The sequence below is a fragment of the Purpureocillium takamizusanense genome, chromosome 2 (genome assembly GCF_022605165.1).
Source record: "Purpureocillium takamizusanense chromosome 2, complete sequence".
Classification (NCBI taxonomy): domain Eukaryota; kingdom Fungi; phylum Ascomycota; class Sordariomycetes; order Hypocreales; family Ophiocordycipitaceae; genus Purpureocillium; species Purpureocillium takamizusanense.
The window spans coordinates 3,601,401-3,615,952 of record NC_063069.1 but is presented as its reverse complement, the minus strand read 5'-3'; the positions used below and the strand labels follow the sequence as shown (position 1 = coordinate 3,615,952).

The 14,552-nt window shown below is 54.1% G+C and overlaps 3 protein-coding genes across 3 annotated transcripts; 1 reads left to right on the top strand and 2 right to left on the bottom strand.

The window, feature by feature from the left end:
• Window positions 1-256: 256 nt before the first annotated feature.
• JDV02_002880 (Type I Iterative PKS) lies at window positions 257-8,489 on the bottom strand (the record flags this gene model as incomplete). The annotated part of the gene is made up of 12 exons (XM_047983957.1): window positions 257-1,607; window positions 1,678-2,093; window positions 2,166-2,450; window positions 2,502-3,377; window positions 3,429-3,454; window positions 3,509-3,605; window positions 3,669-5,812; window positions 5,867-7,013; window positions 7,060-7,172; window positions 7,232-7,355; window positions 7,411-7,924; window positions 7,993-8,489. 12 exons carry the CDS (start codon window positions 8,487-8,489, stop codon window positions 257-259), a joined length of 7,590 nt encoding a protein of 2,529 aa, XP_047839929.1.
• Window positions 8,490-9,505: 1,016 nt separating this feature from the next.
• Window positions 9,506-10,640, bottom strand: JDV02_002879 (uncharacterized protein; the record flags this gene model as incomplete). The annotated part of the gene is made up of 3 exons (XM_047983956.1): window positions 9,506-10,137; window positions 10,205-10,570; window positions 10,628-10,640. 3 exons carry the CDS (start codon window positions 10,638-10,640, stop codon window positions 9,506-9,508), a joined length of 1,011 nt encoding a protein of 336 aa, XP_047839928.1.
• A 1,663-nt stretch (window positions 10,641-12,303) lies between these two features.
• Window positions 12,304-14,450, top strand: JDV02_002878 (uncharacterized protein). The gene is made up of 2 exons (XM_047983955.1): window positions 12,304-14,059; window positions 14,155-14,450. The coding sequence occupies exons 1-2, from the start codon at window positions 12,406-12,408 to the stop codon at window positions 14,190-14,192; spliced, it is 1,692 nt and encodes a 563-aa protein (XP_047839927.1). The 5' UTR covers window positions 12,304-12,405; the 3' UTR covers window positions 14,193-14,450.
• Window positions 14,451-14,552: the final 102 nt, after the last annotated feature.

Below are 14,552 nucleotides of genomic sequence, written 5' to 3'. Positions count from 1 at the left end.
ACACGAGGCGGACGGCTGCCATACCTCACACCACGTGGTCTCGCCCGTCTGTGCAACCGCTGCATGGTCTCCTTTGTAACACAGACTGCGGGATCGTGCAGGTCTTAATGCTGATGTAGGACAGGGACAATCGCCGCAAGAATCCTTGCTATTGTCAACGTATATGCTATACATGCACAACATTAATGGCATGTGCAGACTGGCCAATAGACAATATATCGTGAATTTGATAAAAAAGGCTTGGCCGTGCATACTCTCACCGTGAGCGCTTGACCAGAGCTTCCCTAATATAATCTCCCAAACTCATAATCGACGTACTCTGCACAATGGTCATCACCGTTGTGTCCACCCCGAATCTCTGCCGTATCCAATTCCGAAGCTCCATCGCGACTAGAGAGTCCAAGCCTGCATGTTCCGGAGAGTCGTCCAATTTGATGCTGCCGTCTTCTTTGATCAGAAAATTGGCCAACGCAGACGCAATGGCCGTCGCAATGATGACAGTGCTCTCCTTATCTTGAAGCACCGATGGGTCGGACGCAGCCGACTTCAACAGCGTCGTGATGTCGTCAAGCTCCGTCGCCACCGCAGATGCCGAGTCCCTTCCGCCATTGATGTTGTGGTAGATGCTCATGCGAATATCGTTCTTCCAGACGACGCGGTTGTTGGGCGAGGCGATAGGCACACTCGTGACCAATCCAAGCAAAATCTGTCCAGGGCTGCCGTACCCCCCATTAGGATTTTGGGTCTGAGCAGGTTTGGACCGTAGAATGGCCAAGTTCATGGCATCAAGAAGATCCTGCTCCTTTAATATTCGCATGCCGGATTTCTGGAAAAGGCCTAAGATGTCCTGGTTCTTTGACACGAATCCCACTTCGCCCATAACGCCGATGTCGATTACGGACGCCGCTAATCCTTGGTGGTGACGATATTGGACGAACGCGTCCAGGAAGGTGTTGGCTGCGGCATAGTTCGCCTGTCCCCATTGACCAACAATACCACTGTATGAGGAACACAAGATGAAGAAATCCAGCTCGGACGTGATGGCATGGTGAAGGTTCCATGTGCCCTCGACCTTGGGTGAGACTGCAGTCGTCCAGTCGGCAAAACTCATGTCCGACAGCGAAATGTCTCGCAAGACCATGGAGAAGTTCATGACACCGGCGATCGGCTTCGATGCACTGTTCACCGCCTGCTTTACGTCGTCCAAGCTGCTGACGCTGCCTGAGACCAGCTGTACTTCACATCCCTGGGCGGTGAGTTCACCCACGAACCTTTCCAGATGAGGGCCTGGTTGAGCAGACCGCGAGAGGAAGACCAGATGGCGTGCGCCATTCTCAACCATCCAAGTTGCGATAGAGCGACCGAGGCCTCCCAAGCCACCGACGAGAAGATAGCTCCGGTCAGGGCGAAGGTGTGGCAAAGGGCGCTCCTTGGTCGACTCGAGAACGCTGGATTCCACTGGCATCCTAACAATGATCTTGCCGATGTGCCGCCCACCCTGCATGAAGCGAAACGCGTCTTGAACCTGTTGGGCATCCCACACCTTTGCGATGACGCCAGGCTTGATCAATCCCTCCTGCATCCACTTGATGCAACGCTCCAAGAGCCTGTACAAAGTTAGCCATATGTGTCACAATGCGCGAGGTGAATTGGAATGCGACAGAACAAGAACCGTACCTTGCAACTTGCTCGGGGCGAACCTGAGATACCTGCCAAAGGTCGAGACCGACAAATGTGCGATTGGCCTCAAATGCCTCCATGGAGAGCTTGGCTCTGCGGCGGAAGTCCCGCTTGCCAATCTCGATCATGGTTCCAAACTCCGCGACACATCGCCACGACGCATGAAGAAGTTCTCCCGAGAGAGAGTTTAGCACGACGTCAACACCTTTGTTGCTTGTCACAGCCATCACATCCCGTAAAAACGATGTATCGCGTGAGTTAAATATGCGGTTGCGCCGGATGTGATGGTTGTCCATGAGGTAGCGGACTTTGTCTTCGTTACCCACGGTGCAGAATACCTCGGCACCAAGCATTTGAGCGATCTGAATCGCAGCAAGCCCAACGCCACCACAGGCTGAGTGAATGAGAATCGTCTGAGGAGATATAAGTCAGCTCTGGCGCGCACGCAAACACACACAGGTTTCAGAAAGGAGTATATATCTAACCTGTCCCGGCTGTAGGTTGGCTTTGTCCACGAGAGCCATTGCAGCTGTAGCATAGACACAGGGCAGTGCCGCGCCTTGTTCAAAGGTCAAGCCATCGTCGAGCTTCACGCAGAGCGTTTGAGACAATGTAATGTGCGTAGTGAAGCAGCCGCTTGACATGTATATGACACGATCACCCGGCCGAAGCTTATCAACTCCGGGGCCTACTTCAGTCACCATGCCCGAGCCTTCGAGGCCGATTTCGCGCGTGCTATTGTCCAGAATACCGAGGGCGATGAGAACATCCTATAGAATGGTAAGCCTTGCGTAAAGAATGGACAATTCTGGAGAGCTTACTCTGAAGTTAAGCCCAATCGCTCTCGTTTGAACCGTTACCTGTCCCTCTTTGAGAGGTACACGCTCGGATTCGCTCCAGCCCATAGTATGCAGCAATCCCGGAGTCTTGACAGTGAGCTGCTTGGCCGTAGGCTGAGAACTCTCGTCGTCGATTTGCTCGAAGGCATCTCCCATGGTCTGCCAGTGCATTCTTGGAACGAGAACCTGGCCATCGATGATAGCATACTCCCAGTCCGGATCCATGGACTCCACGTCTAATTGCGGGCTATGACGTCTCAGCAGAATATCCGCGAGGCATCTCGCAGCAACCAAACGGTCGGTCTTGTCGTCAATCTCGACCGTGAACAACTTGGTAGACAGCTCGCTACGAGCGGTTCTGGTAAGACCAAGGCTCATGGCAGTCCTTGGGTCCGTACAGGCGACCTGCGCAGAGCGAGTGGCCCAGATTATCTTGGAGTCCAAGTCAAGCGATTGGAGCTGCGCGACTAGTGCCCGAAACGAGGCATCATCAAGATCATGGACAGTGAAAGTCTGAAGGTCCAGCAAACTGATGACATCGTGGCTCGGCAGCTCTTGTCCAAATGTAATGACATCAACAGTGAACCCCAGGTCTTCAAGAACTAGCTTAGCTTCTGTGACGTACGCCCCATCGATGCTGTGAGAAAGCAACGATACTTTCGGGGGTCTTGGTGTCTCATAGGCTGGCGAGGCTATGATACCTGCGCTCTGCTGATAAGGCGTGGCACCGTCGACCACCATAGCCTCCGGTTTGGCAAAGCCGGCCGCTAACATCTCTTCGGCCCATCTTTCTGGGGAGATATACGGCTCATCGGGTCTGTTGTCACTTTCACCCAGCCACCAGCCGGGCAAGAAACCCTGTTCTGCGTAAGTACTTTCGTGTTACTTGGAGCGTGAGTTGTATCTCACCATAACATAGTTGACATATTTCGCATCTAGGACTTGTCAGCGTTGACTTCGGAGATTTCAGAAGATAATGGACTGCGTACCAGGGCATAGCTCCTGTAAGAAGAGCTTCCCACCGGGGCTCAGCAAGCTACGGAGGTGGGAAAGAGAGACATTCAGGTGAGGGGTGGCGTGAACAACCTGGTCCTTGTGTCAGCTCCAGTGCGACCCTGCCATATATGACCTGCACGCAGGGCAACTCACATTTGAACCGATGATCAAATCGTAGCTTCCCATCTGGTAGCCTTGTTCTGATGGGTTCTGTGAGATGTCTAGAGTGGCATATTGCAGGCCGTCAGCTCCAGCGAAGCGCTCCTTTGCCGAGGCCATGAAGCCAGCAGAGATGTCAGTGTAGGTGTAGCTGCTGTACAATCTCTCCCCAGAGGACGACGTGAGCGCCTTGAGAACCTTGACCGTCGTACCGCCGGTGCCTGCACCAACTTCAAGGATCCTCAGTCTGGGGTTGGTGTGCCCCAAGACGCGCAGGGCACTGGCGTAATTGAGCTCGTCGCCAACAGCATAGAACTGCGTGAGAACGTCGTCCTTCATTAGAACATGCAACGGATGTGTCTCGCCACTGAAAATTGACTCGGCCGCTTGGAAGAGCCGGTGGATAGCGATGCCAAAGGCTGGGTACTGAGACTTTTCGCCATCCGCGGCAATGTCTGCAATTCGTGCAAGTCGTTGAGCCTTGGTGAGCTCCAACAACCCTCGGTCATTCGCAATAAACAGGTTGTCCCCAGACTGGTACTTGTCGACTTGATCTTGCATCCACGAAAAGAACTTGCGCAGATGCGGTTGGGTCTCCTCGGTCAGTTTTATGGTTTCGAGGTGATCAATGGCGCATAGAAGCATCATCTCTTCGAAAAGAGGCCATTCCCGGGGGATGTGCGGTCGAGGATGCAAGTGATCCGCCAACGACACGAAGTGAGCGTGGGGTCTCCATTCCAAGCGAGTGATCAAGGGCAATCTCTCATCTTCATCATCACTTCTTGTCAATGCAGATGCCTTGAACCCTTTGAGTGAGAGCTGCAACTGGCCAGACTGTTCGGCGACAAGATCACCCACGAATGAGCCGCGCTCCAGAGTGTGGATGGTTGCCCCAACGCGCAGATCATGTGTCGTGGGACGCACAATGATCTCTTCGATAAAAGTTGGGACAGCAATGTTCTTACAGTTCCTGCCCAGCCCGCGGTATGCGGCAACGGTGAAGAGCTGAAAGCATTGATCCATGACGGCGGGATGCATCGCGAACTTCCCGGTGTGCGATGGACCCAGCGACGGCACAGACGCTGCCGACCGATTGTCTCCCGGCTCCGCAGTAATACCGTGCAGGCCACGAAACAGGCCTGTGTAGTTGAACCCAACACGATTGAGTATGTTGTACCACTCATCACCATCGACGGTTCTGGCCAAATCTTTGGGTGACTGAACGCTGAGTTGCACTGCCTTGTCGACAGACGGCCTTGCTTCACCGACGCAATGCTTGACCCATTTCGTGCCGTCGTAGGAGCTGATGCTAAACGTATACCATGACGCTTCGTCAGACGAGTCTGTGGCAACCGCAGACAAATTTGTCACAATCTCAACCGTTTTGCCGTGTTCCAGAACCAAGCCGGCTTTTATGCTGACATTCTTGAGGCCGTACGCCAATTCGCCATGGAGCTGTCGAATAGCTTCACCTACCATGGAGATGTAGCCCGCACCGGGGAAAATGACTTGGCCACCCACCTCATGGCCAGAAAGCCAGGAGACATCATCGAGGGCAAGTTTAGTTCTCCAACATGGCTCGTTGGAGACCTCGATAACACGAGATCCAAGTAGCTCGTGGGGGCCATGCTCCCGGAACCTCCACTCCCGCGTCATGCGCGACTCGGCCCAGTAACTGTTGTCTCGCTTCCATGGGTACCGAGGCAGGTTTGCAACATGGCGGCCACTTGGCAACAGCACATGCGAGAAGTCCACAGGGACGTCTTGCTGGAACAGCTTGCCAGCAAGCTGGAGCAGACTCTCGTCGCAGCCCTTGTCACGATGCAACGTTCCAACGTGAACGTCTGCCGAACGTCCCATGTCTCGCAAAATTTGACCGACAGGGCCTTTGAGGGCTGGGTGAGGTCCAATCTCAATGAGCACAAGACGACCCTCCTGCGCACTCATGGCGGATCGCAGGGCAGTGTTAAACAAGACTGGGCTCTCCATGTTCCTGCGCCAGTAGGCGGGTCCAAGGCAGCCATCGTCAGCCAACCTCTTACCGGTAACAGATGAGTAGAATGGTATTATCGGAGAGCTACTGTTGACGAACGGCTGCAAGTGCTCCTCGTACAGAGGCCCGTACTCGAGCATATGGTCTGGGCAAGGGTCAGTGACTAGTCAGAAGGTTGGTTTATGGGTTGGCTACTCACGGGAGTGGAAGGCCTTCTCAACACGCAAAAACCGCGCCAGGACACCCTCTCGCTGGGCCTTCACGCTTTGAACCACCTTTTCAACCTGCTCAGAATCTCCAGAAATGGTGACACTGCACTGGCTATTCTCACAGGCGATCACAACACCAGGCTCCATATAGGGTGCCATTTCATGCGCGCCAAGACCAATAGCCGCCATTGAACCTCGTTTCTCAGCTGTGCCGCCGGTGCTGGTGGTGCCGCGGAACGTGGCAGCTGCCATGGCGGCTTTGGCAGTGATGGAGCCGCTGGCATATGCAGCGGCCATCTCGCCTGAAGAATGGCCAAGCACCGAATCTGGCCTGAGACCCCACGACTTCAAAACGTCGATGAGGCCAATTTGAACGGCTATGGATAGGGGATGGCCGAATTCCGCCTTCTGAACACGACTGTTCTCAGCCGTCTTTCGCAGCTCATCCTCAATGGTCCAAGGCGGAGGGCTGGGTAGTCCGGCCAAGAAAGCGTCCAGGCCGCGGATCGTCCCCTGGAATACAGCGTTGGTGTCGATGAGATCCGCTCCCATTTGTGGCCATTGTGCACCTTGCCCGGTAAAAATCCATGCAATCCTTGGCGGTGCTTTGACCGTCTCCAGCTGCGACAGCTCCAGTGACGACTTGCTCCCAGCGATCGCAAAGGCGCGGTGGGTCTTGTGATCTCGTCGAAGAGCCAGGGTGTAGGCTACATCTGTCAGAGAGGGATGGCTTGTGGGAAGGAATTCCTGATAAGTCTTGATCACATCTTTAAGACCCGGTTCGCTGTTGGCCGAGAATAGGAGGAGGTGCGGGCGCTCCGGATACTCGACTTGGCTGAGACCATAGCCATTCTGGCTTCGAGTTATTGAAGAATCAGTTGAGCGCGTTTCATGGCCCTGCAGCTTAGACCCGCTGCCTTTGTGTCCCATTGGTTCGTCGGGGTCGGAGTGGCCATTGCTTTGGACGTCGTTGCTATTTGGAAAAACGTCGACTGAGCCGGACTCACTACTGCCGACATCCTCGAGACTATCGCTGTCTGTCGGCGTCATGTCGCCGGCCGGAGACGCAGAACTGATGGAACCGTTGGGCGATAACTGGTCGTGATTATGGTACTCTTGCAGGGATTCGACAATCACCTAAACTAATCAGCACAATGCCACATGTATGGACTCCGATACCTACGTGAGCATTGACGCCGCCGATTCCGAATGAGTTGACGCTCACTCGCTCAGCACGGCCTGCTGGCCATTCCTCTGTCTCGACGGGGACGCGCAGTTTGCATCTCGAGAAGGGGACTGGAGGCTGGTCAACGCGCCACACTGGCGAGCAATGGACTTGTCCCCTGGAAACTCACTGGCTGGGTTGGGCGACTTGAAGAAAATATTCGGCGGTATTAGGCGGTGCTCAATTGCCAGGACAGCCTTGATGAGACTAGTGAGACCCGCGGCTCCTTCTGAATGCCCGACATTGGGTTTGACCTGTGTGCGAAGATTAGGAGCATGCCAAGGTTTGTTGAGACTTTGTCAGACTTACAGAAGTAATGTATACTCCCTGATCCCCAAAGCAGTTGGCGACCGCGGTGGCTTCCAGCGGGTCGCCGACACTGGTTCCTGTGCCATGGCACTCCACCATGGCAGTCCGCGACATGTCCTGGATCCCTGCCTGCTCGTATGCACGGCGGATGAGCGACTCCTGGGCTGTCGGGCTGGGCGTCAGCATGGCCTGCGTGCGCCCGTCGCAATTCACACTAGTTCCGCGAACGACCGCTCGGATCGAATCGCCATCTTCGATAGCCTGGCTCAGTCTTTTGATGTAAATGGCGTTGACAGCCTCGCCACGTCCGTATCCATCTGCAGAGGCATCAAATGTCTTGCAAATGCCTGAAGGGGAGAGCACGCCTTGGTCGCTAAGCGCGAGCGTCATAGTTGGAGAAAATATTAACCCTGTACCGCAAACCAACGAGCCGTCGCAGTCGCCTTTCCGTATTGCCTCGCAAGCCATGTCTAAACACACTAGAGATGACGAGCATCCGGTCTTGACGGTCATGCTGGAATATGTTAGTTCTAACTGTTCTTGAGTTTTTTTTCCTAAAACAGAAAAAATCTTTAATCTCACCTGGGGCCGTGTAGGTCGAATTCGTACGAGATTCGGTTTCCTAGAACAAAATCGTCGTATCCTGTAACCCGATATCCACCCTTGTGGAGGGTTTCCTTGGCGTTGAGGTCCTGCCAATCGTCGCCAAATACACCGACATAGCAACCTGTATTGCTACCTCGCCACGAGGTCGCGCCTGCATCTTCCATGCATTCGTATGCAACCTCGAGAAGTTGCCGTTGCTGTGGGTCGAGACGCTCTAGCTCCGCTTTGGACAACGAGAAGAAGGAGGTATCAAATTGGGCAATATCAACGTCTTGCAGGAAGTAGCCTTTGTTCATGCGGAACGTTGAGGGCTTGCCTGATGGGTCGTGAAAACCATTGACGTTGTATCGATCTTGAGGCACGTCGCACAGCCCATTCCGCTTTTCAACCAGCATCCGCCAGAATTCGTTGCCGGTACGGACGTTTCCTGGAAGTCGCATGGCCATGCCAACTATGGCGATGGGTTCCGCCATCTTATTTCCACTGCTGGAGTACGCTGAAGTTACGGCATCATTGCCGCGATCTGCCCCGTTCGCGACGCTTGGCATGGCCAACAACCTCTCTTGTGGCTGTTCTGTCAAGCTGGGCATCGTAGACGACTTCCGTTGACAGCTCGCGGAGTTGACAATGGTCCAGCACTTTCCTCTCTTGGTCTTGTCTGATGTGAAGTTTTGTTTTGGGCAATGCAGTTCGCTGGTGAGGAAAGAATGGCAGCCTTAGTTACCCGCTAGATGGCGATGTTCTCCCGCAGTATATTCATTCGCAAAATATGGCTGCCTATGTTTCCCTCGTGTAGGTACGGCGATTACGCTCCGTTCCTCTGTTGTTGCCAGACGCTTCGGACACTAGCTGCCCAGTGTCCGAGAGGTCTCGATGATTTTCGTACATGTACTACCAAGTATGTTACTACTTGTCAGCATACAGACTAACTCCGGTCTGAGCTTTGGCTGAAGCACTTGTTCCCTGCATTTTGCGCCAAACACACGTAGATCGCGCCTCATCCGAAGCATCGCATGAACAGCTTGTCCAAGCCGGAGCCGCTAGTCTCGTCAGACATAGAGGCTCTCACATATGCACGTGTTGTTATCGCTTTTCCAACAGCAGCCAGGTAACTCGAGACATGAGTAAGGCGTGATGCCATCGGGTTAGTTCCGTAATGCCATTGGATCTTGCTAATGCTAACTCGCCTTATGAGGACTAGCCACCTGACTCAGAATTTTAACCCAATTGGGATACGGGGCGTTTTACATTCGGTGGAAGAACGCTGAGTCGGACAGTGCACCCCAGGACGTTTATGTAGGTACTTTGCTGCGACTGCATGTAACAGCCAAGTTTATTACATGCCCCCGGCTTCTGGTTCCGCGCCTATCTATGCCTTGCCGATCCATGACATATTCGCCTGTCTAATGCCTCCCTTGTCGCCCAACGCTGCTGCCTGCCCATGCATTGGAGTTCTAGTTGCCTAATGCCGCCCACCTGTGCGAGTGATCTAAGCTTTGACTCGCGGGCTGAACCTCAACACGGGCCCCTCCTTCCATGCCGTCAAATGGTCTTTCAGGACATACTCGGCCGCGTTGTGGTCTCCCAACGCCCAGTCGCTATCGTAGTCCGCCCGCCGAAGTTCATATTCCCAGATGAGCCGTGCAAAGACAATCATCATCTGAGCAATTGCGAGAGGCTTGCCGACGCAGCTGCGTGGTCCAACTGAAAAGGGCATGTACGGCAACCGTGAGGATTCGTTTCGAGATCCTTTTGCGTCTTGAGGTCTGTACCACCTCTTCGGATCGTAAAAAAATGGCTCCGTGTAGTACGTGGCGCTGTGGTGAATGCTATAAATACCCACGGCAACCTCGCAGTGACCCGGAACATACGTTCCGTCAATGAGGGTACCGCCATGCTCGACCTCTCGCCAGAGAGCGCTGCCACCTGGAGGTGACAAACGGAGAGCTTCATCGATGCAGGCACGCAAGAAAGCGCAGGAGTTCAGCTTTGGACCAAGACAGATCTCGTCTACGGAGGAGAACGTGTTTCGGACCTCCTCAACAACTCTGCGGTAGCAGCTGGAGGAACCTGTTATATAATGTGACACCGCAGCCATACTGGTGGATGATGTATCCGCGCCTACATGCTCTTAGTATCTCGGCCTTTTTACTCTATTGAAAAGAAGAGGAAGGAAGGGGCCGCTCACCCGCCACGATGAATGTCGCCGTCTCCGTACTCAGCTCGGCTATGCTTAGCTCTTTGCCAGAATCTGGATCTTTGCAGTCTTGAAGGAATGAAAAGATATCCTTGGATGTGGCCTTGGAAGCAGCGAGGCGCTTGGCCATTACCGTGCGAATGAACTTGACAAACTTATACTTTGCGACGTATGCTGTGGGAAATAGCTTCTTGTCTAGCGACCTGAGACTGAGCTCGGGCGCCTGCAAAAGTACCCCTAGGCGCACGTTAGAGTCCTCAATAGCTTTGAGAGCAAATCGGTACTCTGGTTTCTCCATGGTATTGAAGTCAGTGTCGAAAGAAACCGCAGTCATAATGTCAAAGGCCAGGTTGTTGACTACTATCAGTCAGCCTCTTTTTCCATTGTCAAGCCCTTGCTTCCGCAAATTCTCACATGCTTTGCTCATATCAATAGGTTCTGACCATTCTCCAGGTCGAGTTGACGAGCCATCAGGCGCCCGTCTCAGAAGCTCACAGAACTTCACAACACGGGACTGTATCTTGGGCTCGAACAAGCGGAGGCTACTTTCAGAGAAAGCTTGGCTGATGACTCGTCGCCGCCGGCCGTGCTGGGTTTTGTCTCTCAGGGTCAATAGGTTCGCCGCTTGCTTAGACAGAACCTCATAATTTTTGAACTTGGTAACCTTGGCGTGATGACCATATATATCTATGGGCCACGGCCGTCAGCTACCTGCCACTTGCCTTGGAGGACTGCCATGGGCGCCATACCTCGCAGAGCACCCGCGGTGTTTATAATAAGGCGATTGGGCGCGTAGCGAAGGTGATCACCTGTCATTTCTGTGAGCCTTTTTCAGCATCGCATACGCAGTAAGGGCACACACCGTATTTCTGGTGACACCAGTATATATCAACGTGAATATCGCCTTTCCAGGCGTGGTAGGCAGAGTATAGATTCGTGACTTTTGCTAAGACCGGGCCCGGATACTTTGCCAGGGGATGGAACATTATTCGGTAAACGCACACACCAACGCCCTGCTATCCTTTCAGTGGCCATCTAGCTGAGGCTAAAGTTTACTTACCACGACTGCAACCACAGTAGTGAGAGCAAATACGATGACTCCAATTCGCGACATGATCGCTGCCATAGTACCGATGTTAAACATCAGTAAATCCATTCTCACGGTGATGCAGGCGGTAGATTCAATGGGCCGAGGTTTCTTTGGTCGTCCGTCCCGGGCAAGCAGCAAACGCACGATTTAGGAATCACGGCGTCGTGCTTGGATTTTGGTCTTTAGGTCAACGCATCCAGCCATCCCGTTAGTGGCCAAGACACTGCTTGCTACTGCATACAGAAGGCACCATGTAAGTTAATTTTCCAGCGCGGCGCAGTCAGCCGACAAACATGATTGGAACAGTTCAGCACCTCCTGGCCATAATACGAGTGCTTCCTGAACTAGCTAGCGGACACTTGTTTAGCAGCCGATCCTCTTAATCTGCAGTACATCCTCCCACAGGCCAGTGTTGAAGCGCCAGCCAACGCCTGAAGGCGATGATTCCCATCAAAAGGTCGCGGAATCGCTAGATACGACAACATGAAGCCACAGAGCCAGATGAAGTGAATCCGAGCACCTGGTTCTCGGTTCCCGATCATGCACAAGGTGCAGTCTGTACCAGTATCCACCATCTTGCCTCGTACCACGTCTCCAGTTAGTCGAGGAGACTGAAATTCTACGGGTGGGGAACTCGGTGAGTACTTGGCACGAAGCTCAGCGCTAACAGCCTCGGGTCTGGCTTACTGTCGCAACGTTCCGCCCCGTTGCATATGAGCCCACGGAGAAGCGCTGCTGAACCGGGGCCAACGTCACTGGAGCGGCTGGGCAGAAGACCTGACCACTCCGTCACCCTAGGGGTTGAGTCGCATCCCGCTTATCACCTAATGATACGCCCGTGAGAGCTACACTGAGTAAAGGACGCGGGAATGGCAGTCGGCCGCGACGCACATGTGACTGTACTGCGTGTCTGTCCTTGCCGATGGCCGTCCGCGCGAACAGCCTGGCTGCTAACCCTTGATCCTAATCCGAGGTCGTTGCGACGCGTATTCCATGGCAAGACGCGTCTCCTCCAAGTTTTCACCCCTCCTACCTGTGACCGGCCATTTTCCTATACGCTGTGTTCTGTTTCCTGAATCAGCATCGCCAGCGCACAATAGCGATGGGCACAACCAGCCTCCTGCGAGGCGTTCACATGACGGCGCTGTCGCGCAGTGTCACCCAAAGCCTCAAGTCACCCGGTCTTGTGTCCTCTCGACTGGCTCTGGCGCCGACGACTCGCAATGCGCTGAAAAGCAGGCGCAACTGCCTGCCCCAATTAGCCTTCCACCAATTCACCAACACCTCCCTGGACAGCTCAGCAACTTCCAAAGTATCAGCCGAAAGTGCTGCGCACGTGCGGCATGATGAATCGGACCCGTCAGCGAAGGATGGTGCGAAACCAGCCGACGACAAGAAGGCGCGGCCTGCCATCAAGATCAAATGGTACTGGAAGGGCTTGATTCTTCTTGTCGAGCTCTGTATTGGCGACTACCTGCTCGACAGGTATGTATTTGGCGGCGTGATGCTGCGCACGACCATTGCCTATGCGGTGCTCGCACGGGTCGGCCTTGACTACAAGCTTCACTACGGCAAGGATTGTTGGCTGGCCAGGCATCCAGAGGAGGATCTCCACCATCGCAATGCGCAGCGCGTGTGCTCCATGCTGAAGTGGAACGGCGGTCTGTATCTCAAGGCCGGGCAAGCCGTGGCCATGCAGGGGAGCGTGCTTCCCGAGGAGTACCAACGCATGTTTGGCGAAATGTTCGACGACGCGCCGCAAAGCTCGTGGTCTGACGTCGAAAAAGTCATCAAGCAGGATTTCGGTGGTCGCAGCATTGAGGAGGTCTTTGGCGTCACTGAATCTGATCAGCAGGGCAACTCCCTGTTTGTCTTCGAACGGGAGCCGCGGGCCTCCGCATCCATTGCCCAGGTGCATTACGCTCGGCTACCGGACGGCCGTGGCTTGGCGGTCAAGGTTCAGCGGCGGGAGATCTCCAAGCAAGTGTCCTGGGACCTCTGGTCCATGAAGCTCATGACCGAGTACACGGCCTGGGTGACTGGGCTACCCATGGGTGGCATGGGTCAGTTCGTCGCCGACAGGGTAATGCAGGAGACGGACTTCGAGCACGAGGCGGGCAACTCTGAGAAGATGGCAGATCTGATCGCGAACGATCCGTCACTCCGCGACCGTGTCTATATCCCGAAGGTGTACCGAGAGTTCACCTCCAAGCGAGTTCTTACAACGGAGTGGGTGGATGCAGTCCAGCTTTGGGATCGAGACGCAATCACCGGCCGGGTCGCAGCAAATCATTCGACCGCGTCCAATAAAGCTGGGCTTGGCCTTCGCCTGGAAGACGTCATGAGGACTGTTGTGGAGCTGTTTTCCGCGCAAATGTTCTCGTGGGGTTTTGTCCATTGCGACCCGCACCCTGGCAACATTCTCGTACGTCAGAACCCTAAGCACCCTGCGCGCGCGCAGGTTGTGCTTCTCGATCACGGCCTCTATATTACAATGTCGGACGAGCTGAGAAGACAATACGCCCGATTCTGGAAAGCACTTGTCACCAACGATGATGCTGCACTTCAGAGAGTATCGCGCGAATGGGGGATGAAGAGCGCCGATGCGTGGGCTGACGCGTCGCTCATGCGGCCGTACAAAAACCCATCTAATGCAGACAACGAAAGTAGCCAAGGGTGGGAGCGGACTAAGGAAACCCCTGAAGAGCGCAAGCAGCGGATGATTGACGAAGCTGCGGCATATCTGGGTGACGAGGGTCTGTTCCCACGTGAGCTGCTGTTCCTGGAGCGCAACATTACCATTGTGCAGGGAAACAACAGGTTCCTGGGCTCACCTGTTAACCGCATCAAGCTCATTGGGTCCTGTGCTCTCAAGGCCATCAAAGATGATGGGCAGGTGAAGGAAACATTCCGGGAAAGGATCTCAACCCGCATGGCTCTTATGTCTCTTGATATTGCTTTCTGGTGGAGCGCTGTCAAGCAATATTTTGGGTACGGTGGGGGGTTGGAGCAAGAGCTGAAGGATGCGGAGGATCGCCAGCTCCGGGAGACTAAAGATGCGGTGGCAGAATTGTTCGGCATAACGGTAAACTGAAATCAACCCCGATAATGAGTTGACACACAATAAATCTACTTTGTCCTTCTCGCCATTGTCCAGTCGCTAGACCAAGAGCTTAATGCCAGGCGTCAACATGGCACGTACCGTGAGATGTCAACTGTCAACAAACCGTAACTGCTAGGTTGACTCTG

Excerpts from the sequence above, each read along its gene's own strand:
- JDV02_002878 (XM_047983955.1), top strand. The coding sequence starts at position 12,406 with ATGGGCACAACCAGCCTCCTGCGAGGCGTTCACATGACGGCGCTGTCG. Across the intron at positions 14,060-14,154 it reads GGCATATCTGGGTGACGAGG|CTCATTGGGTCCTGTGCTCT; the intron begins GTCTGTTCCCAC and ends AACCGCATCAAG.